General features: G+C 41.4%; 1 protein-coding gene and 1 long non-coding RNA gene across 2 annotated transcripts; one reads left to right on the forward strand and one right to left on the reverse strand.

The window, feature by feature from the left end:
• Window positions 1-1,398: 1,398 nt before the first annotated feature.
• tcf21 (transcription factor 21) lies at window positions 1,399-8,863 on the reverse strand. Its single transcript, XM_048530379.2, has 2 exons — window positions 8,241-8,863; window positions 1,399-5,728 (listed from the first exon to the last, which is right to left on the reverse strand). Exons 1-2 carry the CDS (start codon window positions 8,700-8,702, stop codon window positions 5,639-5,641), a joined length of 552 nt encoding a protein of 183 aa, XP_048386336.1. The 5' UTR covers window positions 8,703-8,863; the 3' UTR covers window positions 1,399-5,638.
• A 67-nt stretch (window positions 8,864-8,930) lies between these two features.
• LOC132209541 (uncharacterized) lies at window positions 8,931-18,007 on the forward strand. The gene is made up of 3 exons (XR_009445677.1): window positions 8,931-9,063; window positions 13,837-13,900; window positions 16,949-18,007. It is a non-coding gene; the product is annotated as an uncharacterized LOC132209541 (long non-coding RNA).
• The last annotated feature ends 6,393 nt before the right edge of the window (window positions 18,008-24,400 follow it).

A 24,400-nucleotide genomic window follows, 5' to 3' on the forward strand; every position in this document is an offset into this window, starting at 1 on the left:
GTTACTTTTGTATGTGCCAAAATGTCATTCCCATATATCTTTCATTTGCAAGACAGTGGGTCACATATTCGTCCATGGCATAAACTTCAATACAGATTCATAGCCAGCCAACAGAAGACTAGTTTGTTTTCGAGTGAGCAGGAATTTGTCTCCTTTCCCCACCCTTGCCTCCCTCTAGACCCAGTGAAAAACAATGCTGCACTTTGACACTCTCATTAAGCCACTCATCTGACAATGAACAAATGAGAGCATGGATTAACAGAGTGGCAGTGGTCTGAAACATAATTCCATACTGATACTGCAATATAACTGGGAACCAAGGTATGATTTTTTTTGCACTATTACGTCCACTTTAGGTAGGCATTTTCATATTTTTAGAAAGACAGATTATTGATAAAATAATTTGATAATTTCATACTAAATAATTAAAATCAAATTTTGCTCATTACAACCATATGACAAACATAATTGGCGCACAAAGTATACATCAATAATAAAAGGGAAAATAAAACATCGTCAGTTAGTGTGCAATTTCCCTGCTCTCCATCCACTGAAAATATAAACCATCATAAGGGAGTATAGTGCTGTGAATTAGTGAATTAATTTAAGATTTAAATTCCTTTTACACTTAAATCCCAATCTGTAGACATGTCAAGTAGTGAGATACTGAGCAGAAGCAGAGCAAGATGTTTGAAGAGCAATGCTAGCATGGGAAGCTGTTGATGCATTTTGCCAAATGATAGTCGGGGCCTATGAGTGTAATCTGGGCCCTGATCAAAAACTACCTTGCTGATTTCAACAAATCCAAGTCAAGCGAGCAAAGCAGATTCATAAATTAATAGGAAATGGGGGGAAAATAACCTCACTCAGATCTAAAAGGTAAATTAGAAAAAAGAACAGAAAATGAATATTCTGTTAAATGGATGTTACTTGCTTGAGGCCTAAACAGTTAAAGAGGTTTTATAAACAGACCAGGCCATAACCCCAAACTATTAGACACTTGTGAAGGATCAGGCAGGTTGAATGTCACACTGAGTTATCATTGCCATATTAGCAGTGTTGAGACAGCCAGCCTTCAAAAAGTAAACTTTAAGAAACCACAGCTCTAAATTGCACTTTCAAAGTCAGATCGATGTTACGATTGTTTCACATAGATCGAGCTGTTGTTAAGTTTTTGTGAGTAAATAATAATGAAAATGGGACACATGCCTTGTTTTAACTTTACATTTTTGTATTTACATAAATAAGAGAGACTTCTTACCAGTTTGTTATAATACAGAATGCAAAACTGCTTATAATAAATATACTAAATCTCAATTTTTTACAGAAAATGTTTCAAATACTAATCAATTTTTAACTATCTAACTGAAAAATATCATACCAAAGTTTTCAAGGGCATGTTAAATTTTGTTGCATTGGACAGGTCTGGAGGAAAGACCTTGTAAGCCTTTTCCAAAAGTGATAATGGTACAATGAATCTCAATTCTACTTATTTCTTATGATGCCAATTTACTCCAGGTCACATCAGAAGTTTCATCATCTGAGGAAATCTAAATATTTTAAAAGACATTTTGATGGGAATGATTGTATCAATCTTCATTTCAACAAAGACAAAATGTGACAATTATAGAGATTAAAAAAGACTTGCATTCACATAATACTCTTTATTAAGCTATTGACAAACATCTCAAAGTACTTCATATCCAATTAATCATATTGGCATGCAATGACTGTTGTATGTAGAAAAATGAGGCAACCGTTTTGCAAACATAAATGGTTATAATTGATAAGAATGATTCTAGTACTGAAAACTCAAAAAATACGAGAGACTCTGGCGTATCTGAGATCAGTAGGTTCACACTTTGATTTGTGATACCACGTCTTAATGAATTTGCTTGGCTGCCAACCATAATCTTTCCACTTAAATATGTTTATAATATCATTGGAGCATTTGTGGAAATGTCTTTTTTTTAACAAACTAATTATTACAGAAGATTCTGTCAAAGTTTACAAAGTGTCCTGGAGATTGAATGTATCGCCACGCATTTTTAAAATGCAACTGGGTACACCATTGGAGCTAAGCTGCACAGATATTGAATTCACAATGTGTATGAGGACGTATGGGTTGCACACTGTAGGTCCTTGGATCTTAAAGTCTCTCTGGCATTGCTGCAAAGTAGCAGGTGATTTGCAGCAAAACAGAAGTATCAATATAACTATATTTTGTGTTACAGAGTGCATTTGATTTTTCTATGTAAGGAAGAAGATGAAAAGGGCGCATGAAATAAGTCGTTAAAATGTTAAAAGCAATAAATAATGGAGTTGTGATTAGGTGATTTGTGGAACTGAACGAGCACAACATTAACAAGCTTGAAAGGAGCACTGAAATAGATGTACAAAACAGGCTCACAGAAAACAAAACTGTTACTGTTGCACATGTTTAAAAAGAATCGGATAAGTTGTTGACTCGGAACAGTGTAACTGGCTTTATGGACATAGAAGCATACAGTACTTCTTAATCCTTCAGTTTTAATCGAAACATCCCTGTGAGAAACAGGTGTAGTACAACCTCCTAAATGATTAAAATCAGCTCATTTGCTACCTTTGTTTTTAAAAAGTCACACGCCCACACCAAGCACCAACACATTCCTTTCCAGATTGAGAGGTAGTTTCATTTGATTTGATTTGATTTATTTTTGTCTCATGTACTGAGATACAGTGAACAGTGTTGTTTTATGTGCTCTAGAAACAGATTGTATGGTTGGGATAATTGAAATGACAGGAATGTGGTATGTGCAATATGACAGGTCAAGGCTGTTTCAAACATTCTTCAGTTCTTACAAACATGGATGAGACTTGGGAGAAGACCAAATTGTGAGAACGAAAGATCTATATTAACTTCAGGAATAGTTCAAATAAAAACATGCTATGGGAATGTCAGTGGTGTGGCAGATTATTTTGGTGTACGCCTCTGCTAGACTGCTGACTGGTTATTCTATTTGCAACTTTGTACTTAAAACAAGAAACCAACAAAATTGTTTAATTTTGATCTACAAATGCCATTGAGATAATAGAGTTAACAGTCATGTTTAGTCTTGCAGCTGAGTGGAAAACCAATCTTAGTTAATGGGTTGAAACCAACCAGAAACAAATTTAAGAGGTGTGCAGCCCCATTTAATAATGGAGTATAGGCTGCTCTAGGCACTGGGGAAGAAATGTATCGAGATGTTAAGCTTGAAATAAAGTAACACTATCGTATAAATAAATCAGATTTTAAAACTGAAATTAATGAATATTTTAGAACAAACCAAAAAGTGGCTAATAAAATTGAAAAATCTCCCCCAATATATGAATTATAGATAACAAGGTGTAGAGCTTGATGAACACAGCAGGCCAAGCAGCATCGGAGGAGCAGGAAAGCTGACATTTCAGGCCTAGACCCTTCTTCAAATTGAAAAAAATACCAAGGACAGGCTTGGTATAATCAACAGTTTAAAGGTTAAATACCTGCTTGTTACTGCCTTTCTGAAACCAAAAGTGAAGAGATTGCTTTACCATTTTGCTTTCAAAATAAAAAAGTATAAAATCAAAACCCAAGTACTTTAAATCAACAGTTATTAAATGGGTGCCATATTAATAAGAAATGCCTGTTTGAAATGCCAGATATTAAATCACAATTTCAGACTAAATGATGATTAATAAGGTTCGACCATGTTGTAGTTGCAGCGTTAATATGCCAAACAGACACATTTTTCATGGAGCTGTATATGCGGGAATTTTACACCTACTTCCACTGAAGTTGTACAATGCTTCTTGCTGGCACACAGCGACAGGTTTTTGACTGCCCCCAAAGAAGAGATTATTGGCTGTAAAACTGGAAGCCTTATGGAAGAGATCCAAATGGACCTCAGTTCACCTCAACATCCTCTGCTGCAGCAGTCGGCGCTGTTCGGTTCGTTCTTCTTTCTCTCTCTCCTGCCGGCTCCTATAAAAGTTGAGGAGCACGGAACTCATTATTCGGAAGTACTCAAATAATTTCCAGAATTGGGGTGTCCGCTAAGCCCGTGAGAAAGTGTCTCAGAAAGCCTCCAGATGTGTTTCAAATCTTATCTTCATAGCTCCAGTTCCGATGGTGAAATGGTGAATTTAAATGGTGATATCCGCTTAAGTAGCGCTTGACCTCACCATCAACTGTTGGGTGACGGCTATAGCGAAAGCGCTATAGACACCGCAAAGCCTTGCGGCATCTTCAATGAATGTTGGCAGGCAATTTCAGTGATAACCTCTCCAGGCAGCCACACCTGGAGCGCGATACAACGCCACGACCAAAATGGCCTGGTGTTTCCGCTTAAAATCATATTTTAGTTCTTTCAATTTTAACGAATGAACGATACAATGAAAGCTAATCTAGTCGGTGACTCACTGCTGTGAAATTCCACGCACAATGGATACATGTCATCGCTCATACCTCCGTCCATATAACCATCGCGTGCGAATGAGATGTGGGGGTGGGTGGAGGGGTTTGTGGGGTTTGAGGATTGTCCAACGCCCTAATGTCTGCACTACAATGCACAACATTAGTAATCTGGACTCGGTACTCCGCCCAGCCAGCCAAAGGCGCTGACCTCTGCCAACCTGCTTGGGGTCAGCTACAACCCAGCTGCCAATGGCCTTAGGAGACACATGTGGCTTAGTTAGTAACAGGACGGGGGAAATCTAATGAAGCGATTCTGTTTCTGGTTGGTACCTGTTTCTGTTAGAATCTGAAATCCCTTAAAATGTCACCTCGTCTAGAAACCTGTAGGACCTCCCTGCAACTTGGCAGAACAGACTTTGTAAAACCTAACCGCGCCACCGTTAGTATCACCTTGAACTTAAAGCCTACAGCTGCCCCGCCTCTTTGTTAACAAGGCGACATCATGTTTAGAAGGTTTTTATTGCTGGTTTTTAAGATCAAAACTTCATTTTTTCCCGCAGGGTCAGCGGCCGTGCCCGAGCTCCAAGGATGCAAAGCTGGTGCAGATGTTTGTTTTCTTTGAGTCCTGACTCAATAACAAGAGATATCTCCTGCTTATCCTTTTAGTGGGGGAAGTAAACAAATCATTACTGGTGTCACTTGGTTGCGCCTATTGGGGAGGTTGGGATCTGTTACAAACAGCCTGTACTCGACAATCAATCAGCACAAACATGCGGGTAGATATACAAATATGACTGGCCTAAGGTGAGAAAGAATGTAAGATGTACCCACACGGCTACAGACTTTTAAATATAAAGCAAACTTTTATTTACATGGTTTGAAAAGACCTGTGGTTAAAGAAAATATATATCTTTTATATGATGCTTCCTTACACAGCAATTGACTATCAAAGCCATTGCTGCAATTCACCATACCTACATTATCTTGCACAACATTAAAGTCTGTCACTATTACAAATGAAGGTGTATAACCCCTTTTAGCACTTTGACCAGCAAAGTACTGGAACAATATCGACATGATAGGAGTGTAAGAACATTCTCCTGTGATATAGCCCAGGCTGAGATGATTATAGGGCCCCGGCGGCTTTTAGCTCATCGTTTGTCCATTTATCGGCTTCTCGGTTAATCCTCCGGCTTCGTTTGAGCGGGATTTTTCTTTTTGTCACGACGCCGTAGTCCCACACAAACGAGCCGTGTTCACGACCTCTTTTAGCTCGTTCTCTGGTTTCCCGGCCACCATGAAGGGCCACGTCTGCAACAGAAAGGAAAGAAATGTTTGGTGGCATTTGCTCATCAAAACAAGAAATTAGAGATGCCTTAGCTGGTGCCGTTTCGTTTCTTTTTGTTTTACATCCCCCTTGATCTAGAGAGTGCTGGCGTTCTACATAAAATGAAGCAAGAAACGACGTAGCTTGCAACTAGAGATAAAATACCTCCACCTAAATCTAAACCCAAAGTGTCCAAAGTTTATGTATTATTCTCAGAACATCGATGAGGAATCTTTACAAATGAAAGCCAATTTTATTTAGTGTGAGCGTTCGAAGAAAAAATAGAGTAACGGGAACGAAAACAAGAAGAGAACGCGAATTGTGATTATGTGTCGCACCAACATGATAGACGAAGACAGCAATAATACAAGTGTGGACAAGCGGGCACCCCAAAACACTGCCATAGCTTAGGACAACGGAACTTCGTAGCTTCAAATTTGGTTGCTTTCATGACAACTTCTATTTAGTTTAAATTGCTACAAATTTCAATTGGTTTCTCGAGAGTAGCACATTACAAGTAATTTAGCAGACAACAAATTCACTCCAGGTATCAAAACAGTTGGAGTTTAGATTGAAAGGTGCTGACGGGTTGCTGTACTCGCGCAGTTCAAAATTCGAAAGAACCGGTTTAGTTGATATAGTTCATTATTGAAACTAGTCTGATCTCGTATTTTGAGAACAGGAGTCAGGGTGTAATCACAATTTCAACCCTCCGTCGTGTTCTTAACTATTGAGTAATGAAACAAATGATTGATCCACAAAATTCACTAAGCTATTGCTGGTGAAATATTCGTTTAAAATGTATCGATTTAAACGCTGCAAAGGAATAACTGCTGTTTTAGAATAAAATTATGTTGGTTACGAACCATTACAGTTGTAATGCTTAAAGTTGAAAGTAAATTACCTAAGAGGTCAGCAATAAAAAAATTGCTACATTGTTCATATTTTCCTTAAATGGACAGGGACAAGATTTGGTGGGAAAACACTATTTTCGTACGTTTTGTCCTTCATAGAGATTTACTAACTTCCTCGGTGTTATGAACTTCTCACCCTCCCTTGTTTCAATTAACGAGAGTGTGCTCAAATGATTTTTCATGAGATTTCAGTATGAAAGATGGGTTGAAATTTGCTCTTTCAACGAGAAACTGCAAATCAGCATTTTCCATTAATCACCTTTCCCACTTTCTGGAACAACCTCCAAAGAAATCAATTTGTTCGCCATTGCAATGAGCTAATCTGATTTCCCAAAATGATTCCAGTGGAGAAGATAATAATCACTGCTAAATATCAAACAGATATTGTAAATGCCCCACTATTTCGCCACATCTGCACACAATGCATTTCACCAATTTCCTCTTGGTTTTATTTCAAATCAGCAGTAAACCTGCAGAGGTTGGTTCCACTGTGCGGAGGAGACAGAAAACACGAATTGAGATTATCGTTTAAATGGGACGCGAGATAACCAAGCGATTCAGTCCCATGCTAACGGGATATTAAAATATTTAAAACATATTCCCAACCTTTAAAATGTTACATCAACTCGCTACATTAGTTATTGTTGAGTTGAGGTGTTGTGTAACCAGCTGTTGAAAATTTAATGCAGTTTTTTTATTGGGTGAAATTTGTGTACTGTCTACATCTCTCCGGTTATATTGTGAATCAGATTGGCTCACTATATATTTTATGCCAAAATTGTTTGCACTTATTTGGAATTTACGTGCAGTATTTCTCCAATAAATCTACACATTAATTTTCTATCGCTGTTTTTCAATTTAACCCAAATTTACGCGCGTTTTCACTTTGGGAGCACAGTTTTACGTTTCATGTGGGTGTTTAAAGGCTCATTGGCTAAATTACCACGATCATCCTCTGCAATTTGCTAATCAGCTTCTCTTCTACCTCTACGGAGCACACTAAATCTCTCACTTCCGGCAATTGTGCTCAGATCAATTCTAGTTTCTGACCACAAAGAGCTGCAATAATCTCCGTGCTTTTAAATGGAATTGCGCTTTTCGGGTCCGAAAAGCAGCGTGTTCGCTGTCTCCGACATGTCAAGGAGAAGCCCTGGTCTGTTTATCAGTTTGCTGTCTGGCCGCTTTCATTAATACAAAACTGCCGAGGAGTCTGAATACACAACTGATCTGTGAATATCCCGCTCTGTACAATGATGCAGATAGATTCGCATCGTCTCTCTCCTTTCTCATACGGGCACACGCAAATATAATCACGGAGACCCGCATCCACAACCACACAGATGCACACACGAACAGATGCAAACTTCTTCATTTACTCACATGCATATACTTTTACTTATATGAGTCAATGTAGACTCACATGGGAATGCACAGAAACAGCCATACCATGTTTCCGAATGCATATGTATTATATATATATATATTTATATGCACACACACACACACACTAGAACTACACTACCCGGGCACACACACGCGCGCAAGAGCAAACCTATTTTTTTTCGAGAAGGTGGGGTCCTACCAGGTTTACTGGGTGAATGTAGCCATTCTCATACTTGTCGTTGGCTAGTATCTGTCTCAGGTGGGCGATGTAGCTGGATGCCAGCCGGAGGGTGTCGAGTTTGGAGAGTTTAGTGTCTGGTGGCACCCAGGGTAAGGTGGTTTTGAGTCTGGAGAAGGCTTTACTGAGCACCCTCATCCTGGCCCTCTCCCTGGCATTTGCAGCATTACGCTGGATCTGTTTCCCTTCCTGGGTCACCCCATTCAGAGAGGATTTCTTGGAGGCCGTCTTGCGGCCCTTTCCCGAAGCCCCCCTGCCTTTCTTTGGGGACTCGTGCTCATAGTTGGAGCTGTCTTCGTTGCTGTCGTTGGAGGTGCAGAAATCCTTGTTCGATTTCCTCTTTAGCCCGTCGCATTCGCCCTCTGCTCCCAGCACTTCCATTTCCTGAAGGTCTTCTGCATCGCTAACGGACCCAGTGGACATGGTAGCGCCAGGATCTCCTGCAAAGCTGGTGTTTAGAGATAGAAAAGAGACCGAGACGGTTAGCAGCCTGCAGCTTTTCAGTTGCAGTGGATTCCCCACGACTCTGTTTGATTGAAGACCCCGCGAACTGGATGCGACACCCGGAATTTATCTCGACTCGCTTGGAGGCGGGATCTCGCAGCTTGAAAGGAGGGACAAGTCGATGTTGACAAGCGCTAGACCCGCGCCAAGTCCACGAAGAAGGATTAAAGACATTCAGCTCTCACTCTGGCTAGCCTGGAACACCAACCCTCAACCACCTTTATATATCGTGACATTCACACGCCCTGAGTTATTGTCAAGTTTCAAAAAAAATTGAAATGTATGTAAAAAAAGCAATAGTGTAACTCCTATATTTAACTGCAGCGAATTCTCGCATATTTTATGTTCTTGTTTCCTGCAAATTTTCTTTTAAAGTACTGATGAACTGATACTGTGGTAATTCGGCTGTCCAGGGAGATGCTCGAGTTGGTAATGTAGGTGACATGCTGCGATGAGAGTGCCATTTCCAGCCCCTTCCAAGTGATAGAAAAGTCAGGGCTGTGAGCCGGGGCTCGGTGACCGGGGGCCCGAGCTGAGCGGGCTCGACTGCATCCACATGTATTCATGCACTTTCTTTACTCGGCAGCAAGCATTTTATTTTTCAAGAAAGCAAGGCCCTGACAGATCGAGATAGAAGTGCGTTTTCAAAACAACTGTCAGTTTCTATAAAGTAAGCCTAGCAGTTTTATTTATCTCGGTGCTGCTTGTGGAATCTCACTGTGCACCGCACTTCCTTTCGACGCGCAATTGGAAAAGACCTTACTGCTCGGGGATGGCATGAGAGCACAGCAGGCTCTATATGAGTGCAAATCCATTTGCAGTTATAGCAGGTGGGATCCGACATGCTTTTAGAGAAAAAAAAGTTCAATTAAAGATGATGTTTCAAAACAGCTCCGCTTTGGATAAAGTTCGCGGACAGGCCTGGGATAACATGATGTGCCCCATGGTGTATTGAGCAGGAACGAAAACAAAGCTGCTGGAAAAGCTCAGCAGGTCTGGCAGCATCTGTGAAGAAAAAGAAAAGAGTTAACGTTTCAGGTCCGGTGACCCTTCCTCCGAACCTGTATTGAGGAGGCTTGTCTTTATGTATTTGTTATTTGATAGTTCGGGATCTTTTAGGACAAGAGCCAGAACAAATTCAGGAGAGAGAGAGAGAGAGTGTGTGTGTGTGTGTGTGCTTGTTCACACAGTGCGGCCTCATAACACTTTGTTTCATGTGCTAAAAATGCAACATGATGACCGATCAAGAATGTTCAACCGATCTTTACAGGAAACCCTCTCTGATGTAGCCAGCCTCACAAAACAACAACCAGACAATGCTTTCGAGTGAACTGGTCCGAAGATGCCTTTTTGCTTTCTCGCTATGCTTAAGCTTTAGCTGCGATATCGCTGTTGAATTTCCGAGGAAAACCTAACTGCCTGCTGAAGCATGGCAGGGATTAATTCACCTTGTGCCGTGTCTTCGCATCAATGTTTCTGCTGGTTGACAAGAATACACCACCAGAAAGCTGGGAACACGCCGCGAGCTGCGGGAAACACAGGCTTCACATTTCACGCTAGTTGTTTCCTGATTTCCACATACTTCCCTTCCTGCCTGGCATTGTCGACTGAATTTGGACTGTCCTCACACACCTTGCTGCTGCCTGGGTTGCTCCCTGTGACACGCTGCAGCTGAGCGCTGTGGGAATATAACCGCAAACTCTGTTTTATGGAATGTAAAACGACGGGGCAGTAAATTAAGGACGTAGAAAGGCGGCGGTGCGAGATTTATGAAGCCTGGTTTTCTCTGTTCTTGGACTTGTTTGTGCAGGTGGAGATGGAGATGACTGCCCGCGGACAAGATTTATGGTAGAAGTGATTGATTCTGTAAACGAAAAGAAGTTCCCTGACTGTGGAGATTAATAGCTCGTCATCAGATTCGTGCTTGGCCCGGCGCTCCGAACCTGCAGGGATGGAAGTGACATGGGGCTGTTTTTATTCCTGAACTGGGATTTTCACTTTTCCCGATCTGATCAAGTCTGTTCAATCCCTGCCGTTTTAAATTCAGCCCACTGTGAAATGGAAGTCAGTGCTTTAGGAAGGGCCCATTTCACGGGTAAGGGCAGCCAATGTTGCCCACCGGATAACTATTTAACCTGAAAAAGACGGCCCGTTTATGTAGGAACAATGAAACCCAAGAACTATCAGGCAAGGTGAAGTGTTTTAATCGAAGGTAGAGATGCATCTACACCACAAATGTAACCAATGTGTTTATATATTTAATAAGCTATATATCTATAAGAAATAATGACATTTAAACTCTATTCCAGGCGATTATCCGATGTTTCTTAGTAATAATTCCGGGCAATGAGCGCCGTAGGAAATCATTAAACTGGGCCAGTTTGTAAATTTCCAAGTCAGTTCTTCGGAATTTTGTGGCCTGAAAGTGACAAATGATTCACCGTTATTTGAGAATCATGCAACGTTGAACAGCTCCGGCTTGTTTTGGTCGTTTTTGTTTAGGTTTTGAGGCCTGAAGTATTTCTGTAGCACGAATCGGCTGCTGGTTTCAGGAGTTTGGACAAGCGAATTGGTGAAATCTGACCAAGTTTAAGTTGTGCAAAGAGACCCTACTCCGTTTTAGGAGACTGGGAACGATTGACACTGCTCACATTTCGTTCGCAACTGTCAGTGATTTCCTTTAAAAATGCAATTAATATCGTATAATTTGTCCCTGATAAATCTGTATTCCACTTCCTTTCTTAAAGAACACCAGCCTAAATGTTCACTGTTGTTATATCTCATGATTTTTAGCAGTGTCACGAGCAAAGTGGTATCAGGTGGGTTCTAGTTCCCTGTTCAGTCCGTCATTTTTGTATTCTGCACCAGATTACTTCATCTTGCCATAGTGCAAACCCATCTTTGATGTTTTCTTGTTTCTGTGATGCATTTATGGAAAACTTTCCACCGCCGTCAAATTTTGCCATTTGAAAAAGAACAGGTCATGTTACAATCCAATTGGCCCTAGTTTGAACCCCCGATTGTACACAGTAACAGCAATTTGTATTGGTGTTAATACCTGGAATCGCTCGCTGCATGATGAACATATCACATCATTCTGGATGTGAGTTTGCTCGCTGAGCTGGAAGGTTAGTTTTCAGACGTTTCGTCACCATTCTAGGTAACATCATCAGTGAGCCTCCGACGAAGCGATGGTGTTATGTCCCGCTTTCTATTTATCTGGTTCTGTTTCCTTGAGTTGGTGATGTCATTTCCTGTGTTGGTGATGTCATTTCCGGTTCTTTTTCTCAGGGGATGGTAAATGGGCTCCAAATCAATGTGTTTGTTGATGGAGTTCCGGTTGGAATGCCATGCTTCTAGGAATTCTCGTGAGTGTCTCTGTTTGGCTTGTCCTAGGATGGATGTGTTGTCCCAATCACAGCGGTGTCCTTCCTCATCTGTATGTAAGGATACGAGTGATAGTGGGTCATGTCTTTTTGTGGCTAGTTGATGTTCATGTATCCTGGTGGCTAGCTTTCTGCCAGTTTGTCCAATGTAGTGTTTGTCACAGTTCTTGCAAGGTATTTTTTAGATGACATTCGTTTTGTTTGTTGTCTGTATAGGGTCTTTTAAGTTCATTAGCTGCTGTTTTAGTGTGTTGGTGGGTTTGTGGGCTACCCTGATGCCAAGAGGTCCGAGTAGTCCGGCAGTCTTGGATACGCTATGAACACAGTCCGCCGATTCCTCAGCAATAAGCCCAAACAAACAGACAAAACGTGCTCAGAAACCATAACCACTCTGCCCTACATCAAAGACATTTCCGAAATGACTGCCAGACTACTCGGACCTCTTGGCATCAGGGTAGCCCACAAACCCAACAACACTCTAAAACATCAGCTAATGAACTTAAAAGACCCTATTCAGACAACAAACAAAACGAACGTCATCTACAAAATACCTTGCAAGAACTGTGACAAACACTACATTGGACAAACAGGCAGAAAGCTAGCCACCAGGATACATGAACATCAACTAGCCACAAAACAACATGATCCACTATCACTAGTATCCTTACATACAGATGAGGAAGGACACCACTTTGATTGGGACAACACATCCATCCTAGGACAAGCCAAACAGAGACATGCACAAGAATTCCTAGAAGCATGGCATTCCAACTGGAACTTAATCAGCAAACACATTGATTTGAAGCCAATCTACCATCCCCTGAGGAAAAGAACTGGAAATGACATCACCAACGCAGGAAATGACATCACCAACCCAAGGACACCTAACCAGATAAATAGAAAGCGGGACATAACACCAGCACTTCGTCGGAGGCTCACTGATGATGTTACCTAGAATGGTGACGAAACGTCTGAAAACTAACCTTCCAGCTCAGTGAGCAAACTCACATCCAGAACCTCAACCTGAGCTACAAATCTTCTCAAAACTTGATATCACATCATCTTACTTTTGTGATTTTGAATTGTAATCTAATCCTGAGATGCTCAGCACTTGATAAATTCTGCCTCCCATGGTTTGGCATCAAATGAACTGTTAGTGCTTCATCCAAGCTATCCTAATTCAACTTCTACCTCTGCTGACCCAACCACTCGGGCTTATGAACAGTAGACCCTGAAAATACACTAATTTCAAGTCTTACAATTGAAGCAAAACTCTTCAAATTTCAGAACCTGGTCCTTCTCCTTCAATTCTATCATTCAATCCATTATGCCACTCCCTAAAATTTCAATAGCATGCCTAGGGTACAAATTGTTAGTTGTTCATCTTCAAATGCTTAACCATTAGATCACATGAAAGGCCCAAAGTCCTGATACAGTCACCTTTAGTCTGAGTTTGCTGCTAGCTTCTGTCATGTGTCTCCTGCCAGCTTTTGATCATCTGACCAAATGCCTCCTCAGTCCCATTCTTTGTATTTGAGTGTTCCTATGAAATAAATGCCTTTTGTTGTTTTGTTACACTAAAGATGTTAGAAAAATTTTTTAAATGTATATGTGAGCACAATTGATTTTGAGGTGCATGTGTTGAGTTTTTCTTTATTTATTTACAGGACGAGGGCTGTTTAGAGTCAACCACATTTCTGTCGGTCTGGAGTCACATGTAGGCCAGACCAGGTAAGAATGCAGTTTCCTTCCCTACTAAATGGGTTTTTCCAACAATCGACGATGAGTTCATGGTCATCATTCAATTCTTAAATTTAGATACTTTCATTGAATTCAAATTCGACCATCTGCAGTGGCAGGATTCAAACATTACCAGAACATTACCTGGGTCTCTGGATTAACAGCCCAGCTATAATACCACTAGGCCAATGCCTCCCCACCAAATGTTCAAGGCTGGAATAAATATAGACCGTTTAGAACAAATAGATTAGAGTTTACCGAAGTTCTTTCCAAGCATCAGATTATTAACAGATATCAAACTCAGAAAGTTGGGAATTGTTATTGACCTTTTGTTGGCAGCCACTGAAGAATCCTACATGGAACAATTGTAACTTCTACTCCAATCATTCCTGTCTAATTCCGGCAAGAGGCCTGCAAAGCAGGCACTAAGTTCTTCCCTTACATACGAAATAAACCTCAGGCCCAATCTACCGACATACTGAAAAATTGCCGATCTAAAATTGGCTGGGATGCTTCTTTGCTGTCAGTAGAACACAGAATACTAGTCTCTGTAATTTTCTTTGCTATACCTGTTTTATATTTCTAAAAGTGGTGCAGTAAGGTCACATTTTTACCCCAGATTCTATGTAAATCCTGATCCATAATTTTCTGGAATTACAATATCTGTTCTTTGATGCCCCCGCTAGGAATGCCAAGCATTTGCTCTAAGAAAGCCACACCTTGAATAGAGCTACTTGAGAAAAAATACAACTGTCATTTATTAAGATAACAAAGTGTGGAGCTGGATGAACACAGCAGGCCCAGCAGCATCTCAGGAGCACAAAAGCTGACGTTTTGGGCCTAGACCCTTCATCAGAGAGGTGGATGGGGAGAGGGAACTGGAATAAATAGGGAGAGAGGGGGAGGCGGACCGAAGATGGAGAGAAAACAAGATAGGTGGAGAGGAGAGTATAGGTGAGGAGGTAGGGAGGGGATTGGTCAGTCCAGGGAAGATGGACAGGTCAAGGAGGCGGGATGAGGTGGTAGGTAGGAAATGGAGGTGCGGCTTGAGTTGGGAGGAAGGGATGGGTGAGAGGAAGAACAGGTTAGGGAAGCAGAGACAGGCTGGGCTGGTTTTGGGATGCAGCGGCGGGAGGGAACGAGCTGGGCTGGTTTTGTGATGCAGTGGGGAGAGCGGAAGAACTGGGCTGGTTTTGGGATGCAGTGGGGGAAGGGGAGATTTTGAAGCTTGTGAAGTCCACATTGATACCATTGGGCTGCAGGGTTCCCAAGCGGAATATGAGTTGCTGTTCCTGCAACCTTCGGGTGGCATCATTGTGGCACTGCAGGAGGCCCATGATGGACATGTCGTCTGAGGAATGGGAGGGGGAGTTGAAATGGTTCGCGACTGGGAGATGCAGTTGTTTGTTGCAAACCGAGCGGAGATGTTCTGCAAAGTGGTCCCCAAGCCTCCGCTTGGCTTCCCCAATGTAGAGGAAGCCACACCGGGTGCAATGGATACAATATACCACATTGGCAGATGTGCAGGTGAACATCTGCTTGATATGGAAGGTCATCTTGGGGCCTGGGATGGGGGTGAGGGAGCAGGTGTGGGAGCAAGTGTAGCACTTCCTGCGGTTGCAGGGGAAGATGCTGGGTGTGGTGGGGTTGGAGGGGAGTGTGGAGCAGACAAGGGAGTCACGGAGAGAGTGGTCTCTCTGGAAGGCATTCAAGGGTGGGGATGGAAAAATAGCTTGGGTGGTGGGGTCGGATGTAGATGGCAGAAGTGTCGGAGGATGATACGTTGTATCCGGAGGTTGGTGGGGTGGTATGTGAGAACGAGGGGTTCCTCTGGTGGCGGTTGTGGCGGGGGCGGGGTGTGAGGGATGTGTTGCCAGAAATGCGGGAGATGCGGTCAAGGGCGTTCTCAACCACTGCGGGGGGCGGAAAGTTGCGGTCCTTGAAGAATGTGGTCATCTGGGATGTGCGGGAGTGGAATGCCTCATCGTGGGAGCAGATGCGGTGGAGGTGGAGGAATTGGAAATAGGGGATGGAATTTTTGCAGGAGGGTGGATGGGAGGAGGTGTATTCTAGGTAGCTGTGGGAGTCAGTGGGCTTGAAATGGACATCAGTTTCTAGCTGGTTACCTGAGATGGAGACTGAGAGGTCCAGGAAGGTGAGGCATGTGTTGGAGCCTGAGGTGGAGACTGAGAGGTCCAGGAAGGTGACATTTATTAACTTCATTTTCCATTGCAATTTCTGAGACTGATATGTGTCAATAATCTGTTGCTTGAAAAGAACTTCTGTAAAGATAATCTATTTGGTCTAAATGGGCTATATTTATTCCAATCTTGAACATTTGGCTTCAAGGTATGATCTTTTCTTTGAAAGATGTAAACTTCAAGCAGCGCTTTGCTGAAACCTAAATTTAAATGTTGCAAGTTAGCATATAAGTAGAAGAGATCGAATTCCTTCTCTATATTAACGTACGAGTTAACACTTGGCACTAGTAATGAACTCCAGTAATACTTGGGAGTAACTTTAGTTTATTGCTGGACATGGACTCTAAGTCTACACCTTATGTTAAAAGCCGTAAAAGATCAGGTATGAATTGGATTCATCTGTACCTGAAAGAAGAGAAAAAATGGTTTTTGGGAGTCTGAATTTCCCTTTCCAGGCATAGGATTGATGACATTTTCTGAACACATTATGAATCAGAAATTTAGAAGACATCTTTTTGGTAATATGCTATAGTGCTATAATAATTGAAAATTATTATTATATTATTATATTGATAACTTTTGATTGACTACATTAACATCTCCTTTGATCGCTTTTCTGTAGCTGATAAATCATTGTCACTGTAGATTAGTAATGAAATAGCATTGACAAATTAACTACCTTGAATGCCCCTCGATCACAACTAAAGATGAGAGTTGGGACTCAAGGTACAATGTGAAAGGAACGAAGAGCTATGAAAACATTTAAGCATACGTATCTAAAATCAATTCCTGGGTCGTGTTATAGGCATGTTATAATTCTGCTATGATCTCCTTTTAGTTTGCAAATTTACTGATCTCAAAAATCAGCAATTGGATATATGTTGGCATACTCAACGGGCCTGACCTCAGAAACATAGTCGCTACAAGAGCAGGTCAGAGGCTAGGAATACTCAGTGAGTAACTCACTTCCTGACTCGCCGAAGCTTGCCTACCATCTGCAAGGCACAAAGTCAGGATGGAATACTCCCTGCTTGACTGGAGGGGTGCAGCTCCAACAACACTCAACAAGCTTGACACCATTCAGGACAAAGCAGCACACTAGATTGGCACCAAATCCACAACCATCCATTTCATCCACCAGTGATGCTCAGTAGCCGCACTGTGTACAACCTACAAGATGTACTTCAGAAATTCAACAAAAATCCTCAGACAGCACTTTCCAAATCCATGACCACTTCCGCCTAGAAGGTCAGGGGCAGCTGACACATGACAACACAACTATCTTCAAGTTCACCACCAAGCCACTCACCATCCTGACTTGGAAATATGTCACTGTTCCTTCACTGTTGCTGGGTTAAAATCCTGGAATTCCTTCCCTAATGACATTGTGGGTCAACCCACAGAGGGGTCGACTGCAGTGGTTCAAGAAGGCAGCTCACCACCACCTTTACATGGCCCACAAGCAATGGGCAATAAATACTGGCCAGTCAATGACATCCACATCCCACAAATGAGTAGAAAAAGGACACAAATACAACCAGTTGCAAATCCTGCTGCTGATGTTGAAAGGTATTCCACAGTCATTGAGAATTTTCTTAATTTGCTTTGCTCTCATACTTTGCTCTGAACTCAACAAGGGAGATCTCCAGTGTCAAAGAGGCTGGAAAATCCATTCCAGAAGTGTTCAGTTACCGAGTGGAGTGCTCAGTCTCATCACAACAAAGCATTTATTTCCTTTTTGTTCATTCTTGTACACAGAACATTTGTAAAATTTAATAAAAACTGTCTCCTTTTTTTAATGGTCCAGGTTACACCCACACCCACAGGTGATAATAGCAGTTAGTTTTGGCAAAATGCATGCAATCTGGTATACTACAGAAAGTATCTCTAATACAGGGAGTCTCCAAGTTGGGCCCATCCACTGATAGCCTATATTATTTTGGTCCCAATAGGATCCCCCATGCAGAGCTCAACTTAGTATATATAAGAACCAGCCCAATTTCTGGATTTAGTGGCAGTCTTTTATCTAGTAGGATGAGCTTTGCACTGGGGTGGTCAATTGTAATAAGTATTGCTTAGTGTCACTCAGTAGCCAATTTCTAGGATGGCAGACTCTGCTGCATTTTCTGCAGATGAAGACAGTGACCTGCAAAGGTGTATCATTTGTTGGTGTTTCCGTCCCCTGACTCTATTCTTGGCCAGCTGATCTTGTCATTTCTGCTTGCCCCTTCAAATGCCTTTCCAAAGGCCATAGACAGCAATTGTTAATGACAATGTGTCTACTATCTTATCTCTCTTGCAGGTGTTCTTGTCATGGAGCTATGGACATCTAGGATGACACCTAGCTCACTGCTCACGACATGTTTAGGTTTCCAGCAATAATCAAACATGACTAATGCAGTGCAGACATTACTCACTTAACTATGAGTCTTTGTTAGGAAGCTGTGTACAGCAAACAGAGAGGGACAGTAGCATCAACTGTACAAATCTGCAAATTCTACTACTTAGAAGGACAAGAGTGGCAATATATAGGAGCAGCACTACCTGTAAACCACATGCCATCCTGGCTTCAAACAATATCAACATTGCTTTAGCATAAAATCCTGGAACCCTCTTCCAAAAAACACTATATGTATTATCTATAGATTGCAATGGCAAGCTCAGTCTAGGTTATAATGTTCATTGCCCCTTAGGAAAAAAATGCTACAATGTTGTCAATTAATTACCAATTGCTTAATGACTGTTAAGGAAAATTTCACTTCATGCACTATGGAGTGACCTTTAGCAATGGAATTCAAGCAGATTTCAGGCAACTTAGAGCTGCATCTAATTGTTTTCTACCTGGCCTTGAAGTGACTAATGCTGCCTAAAATGGAAACTGTTTTGTTTCCTAGTTCTACTATCCATCATCTTGAAAAGCAAAAATTTAAAGAGAAGTGCATTCCCCCACATAACTCAAAGAGTTTTTGATCTCACTCCACTCAAAATGACATTTGATCTTTGCACATTTCAAAACTTGCCAAGTCAATTAGAAATGAGATACAGTAATAATTTGAACTTTCACTGAATATTTCATTTGTTTCAAGTTCCTATTTGTGACATTATATCATTATTTTAATGTTAGAAGGGATTGTTATGGATCTAAGTATGCTTTAATTGAGTATTAGAGACAGATTTATTGATGATGAGTGAATAAACAGAGCTTATGCTATAATTCTTTGCAGAATGGAACTGCTACAGCATTAATCTTCAACTTGTCCTATATTAACATGTTTAGTAATTCTGGGACAAAAAAAGCATCCAGATTTCTGGGTTCACATTTAACACTGGCTGCCTTAAAGCTGTGCACTTTGACTTAAGCACACCTGCCACAAAACTAGCTCCTCAGACACTAGAATTTGTATTTAGACCAGCTTAAGGAAGGCTGCCAAATTCTTTTTTCTGCTCTACAGTTAATTACCTGTTTCTTGTTGATAGTAAACCATTTCCACTTTACTTTTTGCTCCTGCATCCTCATTTTCAGCAATGTGAGAGATCAATAGATGTTTTCTTCCTTTCAAAAGTTGAATTTGTTCACCCTGGTGGCTCCACCCATGAATCAGCCACATTAGCTCCTACACTGATCTTCCGATAGAATATAAGGAATAGAACCATTAGTGTATTATACAACCCTTTGAACCTGTTCTGTTATTCAATACGACAAGGCTAAACTTGTACATCAACTCCAGTTTCTTGATTTCTCCACAAATTTTATTGATTCATTTACAGCAAAAAATGTTTGAATATACTGTTCCTCCTGCCAATTCCCATTCATTCTGTGAACCCTTACCTTAACCTTTTTTGTCCAGCTTTTTCCCCCTTTTCTCCCCTATACTCACCAAACACACCTACTATTCAAGATTATCACCCCTCCTCCTCCTTCAATTTGCTTTAAACCTAAGCAAACACACAACTAGCTTTTCTTAACCTATTGTTTGTTAATGTGAACAGCTTTAGCCTTACTTACCCAACTCTGTTGGCAAAATGTCTTCTGTATTGTCTCCTCCTGACTTGAATGAGGTTTCTTCCTTCTCAAGCCAAAAGAACTGTGGATGCAGTAAATCAGGAGAAAACAACAGAAATTGCTGGAAAAGCTCAACAGGTCCAGCAGCATCTGTGGAGAGAAATCAGAGTTAACATTTCAGTTCTGAGGAAGGGATACTTGACCCAAAACGTTTACCCTGCTTTCTCTCCACAGATGCTACCAGACCCACTGAGGTTTTCCAGCAATTTCTGGTTTTGTTTCATTCTCCTCTTACCTATCTAGAAATTGCACCTCAGCTGTAACGTTCATAGATATGGAGATGGCGCAATGATATATATTTAACTCCATAATCACTGGGATTCAGGTAGTAACTCCTTATTTGATGTCCATTTGTGAATGTGTAAGGAAATTATTCCACTAACGTCATTAAGACTGAAGCTTGGCATGCATTGTTGCTCTATAACTTTATCCCACAGCTTCCACTTCCTCCCAGGATGGAGCATGACAGTGGGTGACTTCCACATCTTAACTTAATTTGGCTTGAAAATTCCATATCATAGACAGTTGTGCTTTGTTGCTCACCTATGCCATTATTTCACTATTTTGGCAATGGGAACATTCATCCACCCCTGTCTCAATGCTTTGGCAGCCTCCTGAACTGCAGCACATCCAGATTCCTGCGGCTTACACCCTAGTATCAAATATATATCTGACAAAACCACCCCACAAGTCCTGAACCCTGTTCTATCTCTTACTGTTCAACAGACATGAACACATTGGCAGCATGATGGATGAGTGGTTAGCACTGCTGCTTCACAGTGCTAGGGACCAGGGTTTGAGTCCACCCTTGGGTGACTGTGTGGAGCTTGCACATTCTCCCTGCGTCTTCGTGGGTTTCTTCCGGGTGCTCCTATTTCCTCCCACACTCCAAAGATGTGCAGACTAGTTAGATTGGTCATATTAAATTGTCCATAGTGTTCAGGGATGTGTAGATTAGGTGGGTTATAGGGAGATGGGTTTGGCTGGGATGCTGTGGGGGTCGGTGTGGACTTGTTGGGCTGAAGGGCCTATTTCTACACTGTAGAGATTCTATGAAATTTGACATTTTCATAGTTCATTGAGAATAGCTTACTGATCCAAAAGTAACAAATGCATTTAATTTACATGACATGTTATTCGATTGTAATCCTGCACAATTAAGTAATTGTAAATCTGTCAAAAAGCATATTTCTTCTGTGGAAAATAAAACAATGTAAAAGAGGAAATGCAAATCATTGTTCAATGCAATTGAGGTTCACATGAATAATCAAGGCACATAAGGAATTAGTGAACAAGACCTTTAAGGTCAGCTCATACATCATTGGTCCCTGGTGAATGATTTTCTGTATACAACTGTTATTGGTGTCTATTTTGCATGAAATGCCATAAATCTAACTATCTTTAGACACCTTGGAAATTCCAGATATCTTTCCAGCTCTACAGGGGTTATATTCTGCTTCCGGACGAGAGCTCCAACAGAGCACAGAAATATTCTTCAAAGAAGATGGAAAGCATGGCAACTATATCTACCACAGCAGCCATCAATGTCTTGGAGAGAAAACAGGAGCATAAAAGTATATGGTATAATCTTCCCAGGCACTGAATGATATGAGCATTGGTGAGAAATTGTGTGAAAGCAGTAGTGAGGAGCTTCTCAACATCAAAAGCAAAACATCTCATTTTCCAACCAAGTGTTGAACACCAATGTTAATTTCTTGCTTGTGAGTGGTGAGAGGCCTATCTGCACAAATTAACACCCTATTATTAACTAATCTTGCCTCATTTTATGGAGTCTCCCATTCTCCTATCTGCCAGATTGAAACTGGACAGTGACAATTCCAGACATGAAATCTAAGAAGACACTCCAGCTCATCGCTTTCTGTCATGCCCTTCACCTTGGGCATCAATCACCAATCTCAGAGCACACTCTGTGGCTAGTGACCACACACACACCCCAATCTACAGATCCTATTATCGGACATGTACCAACCTCTCCGTACCCTCATTACACATCTTTGATAATAGTAAGATGGTTCTGCACTTCTATGTTGTATGTCAGCGCACTGGCACCTTTCATTACAATGCTGCTGTGAGGACATAATGCTCACAAAGACTGGAACCCATCTCATGGGTTGGACCAGGCTGCATCTCGGAGTCTCACTTGCTCTCTTAGGGCTGACTTATTGTACATCTACTTGGATGCTCACAGCATCGCTGGAGTGCTGTGTCTTTTGCACTTATATCCCTCAGCAGTACCTTAAATGCTCGCAATATTTCTGTCTTGCCTTGACAGACACAAATCTAGACAGGTTGTCAAGGTTGTCAATAACTAACAGTCAAGGGTGTGGACACGTTGCCAGAAAGTAACATGCCATCTTAATCTTCCACCTGCACCATGTGCCAGCCATGTACAAGGCAAATACACTGCACGTGCATCAATTATCAACGAACAAGCTATGTCTCAAAGTCTAAGGATATGGCTCACATTAATAAGGACCTTTTCTCTCGCTAATATTCATTGGAAGTGTGACCAATGTATTCAATCATAGCAAGGGTTATCGTCATTGCGGCTGTCTCGGAAAGATGGAGGAGGAACAGATTCACCAGAAAACCCAGGACCAACAGCAACCTCCAGCAGCTGGGAACAGCTTCCACATGAGGTGGTGCAACTAGAGTTCCCCTCAAGATGTGCAGGAGGTATAGGAGCACCAGATTCTATCATTCTGAATGTGATTTCCTCCAGACGAATCAGGCACAGTATTGTTGCAGGCTGATATTGACGTCGGACACCGTCACAGATCTATACTGACTGTTGGAGTGAGATCTACAATGTGAAGGATTGGCAGGCCATCTATCCTGCTAGTTATCAAGGTAACAGCTACACTAAACTTCTACGCAATGGTTGCTTCTAAGGATCCACTGGGGACCTGTGTGTATTCTCTGCATCCTCAACAAACAAAGCTCTTTGGGCTGTTACATAGGCAACATATGCTACTAAAACACAAGTTCAGACAAATGCGCAAATAAACCCGATCCATCTTAGTTCAAATACACATGGGGCAACTTGAACATAGCACTTGCATTTGGCAAAACTGTGACATTGGGTAAAATGCTGGTTTCTAACTAATTTTATTCTTCCACGAAGTCAATAGCTTGAACAAGATGGATGGCAGCTCAGAAGAATGGACTGAATGTAAAAAAGATCAATAGGGAGGGAAAATAGAGAAGAAGAACTAGGAATATCAAAACATGTGTTATGAGCTTGAATATTGCAAAAAACAAGGCGAAAGTTGGTCCTATTGGAAGCAAGTCTGGGCAATTAATAAGGGAAAATAAGGAGATATCAGATTAATTGAACAGGTATTTTGCATTAGCTTTCACTATAGAGGATACAAAAATAATATTCCAGAAAGAGCTATAAATCAGGAAATGAAAGGGAGAGAGGAATCAAATGAAATTAGAACTACTAGGATACAGGCTGACAAGTTTTAGGGTCATCATGGACTTCATCCCAGGCTTCCCAAGGAAATGATTAGTGAGGTAATTGATGTGTTGGTTTTGATTTTCCAAAATTCATTGGAATTTGGGAAATAGCAACTAATTCCTTTATTTAAAAAGAGAGGGAAACAGAATGCATGACACTGCAGACCAATTACCTTATCATCAGTCATGAGGAAGCTGCGAGACTGTGTGAAGATATAGAATGCAAGCAGAAGTAAATCACTGAGCTTCTTGAACTTGCTGTGCCATTCGATAAGGTTAAGACTGATCTGCTGGAACTCTGAATTCCAGAGTTCCCCTTTTACCCACAGTGAGGTTTGATCCTGCTGTCTAACAAGAATATATTCTCCAGCCTTATAAAATGGATCCTCCCTCCACCAGCTTCTGAGGCAAAGAGTTCAAAATTCACATGATCCTGTGGGAGAGAAAAATATCCTCATCTCTGTCTTAGCAGTTTGACTCATTTTAGAACAGTTCTAACTTCCTAATTCCAGGTGGACCCTCAAGAGGAAACATCCTTTGTCTGCCATCTTACTAAGACCATATACACTTCACTTAGTCACCTATCACTCTTCTAAACTCCAGTGGAAACAAACCTAGTCTGTCCATCCTATCCTTATAATACAACCCATTCAATTCCAGGTATAAACATTTTAAATCTCCTCTGTACCACCGCCACTTACAGAATCACAGAATTGTTGCAGCACAGGAGGGCATTCAGCCAGT

Source organism: Stegostoma tigrinum, chromosome 4 (genome assembly GCF_030684315.1).
Source record: "Stegostoma tigrinum isolate sSteTig4 chromosome 4, sSteTig4.hap1, whole genome shotgun sequence".
Taxonomy (NCBI): Eukaryota; Metazoa; Chordata; class Chondrichthyes; order Orectolobiformes; family Stegostomatidae; genus Stegostoma; species Stegostoma tigrinum.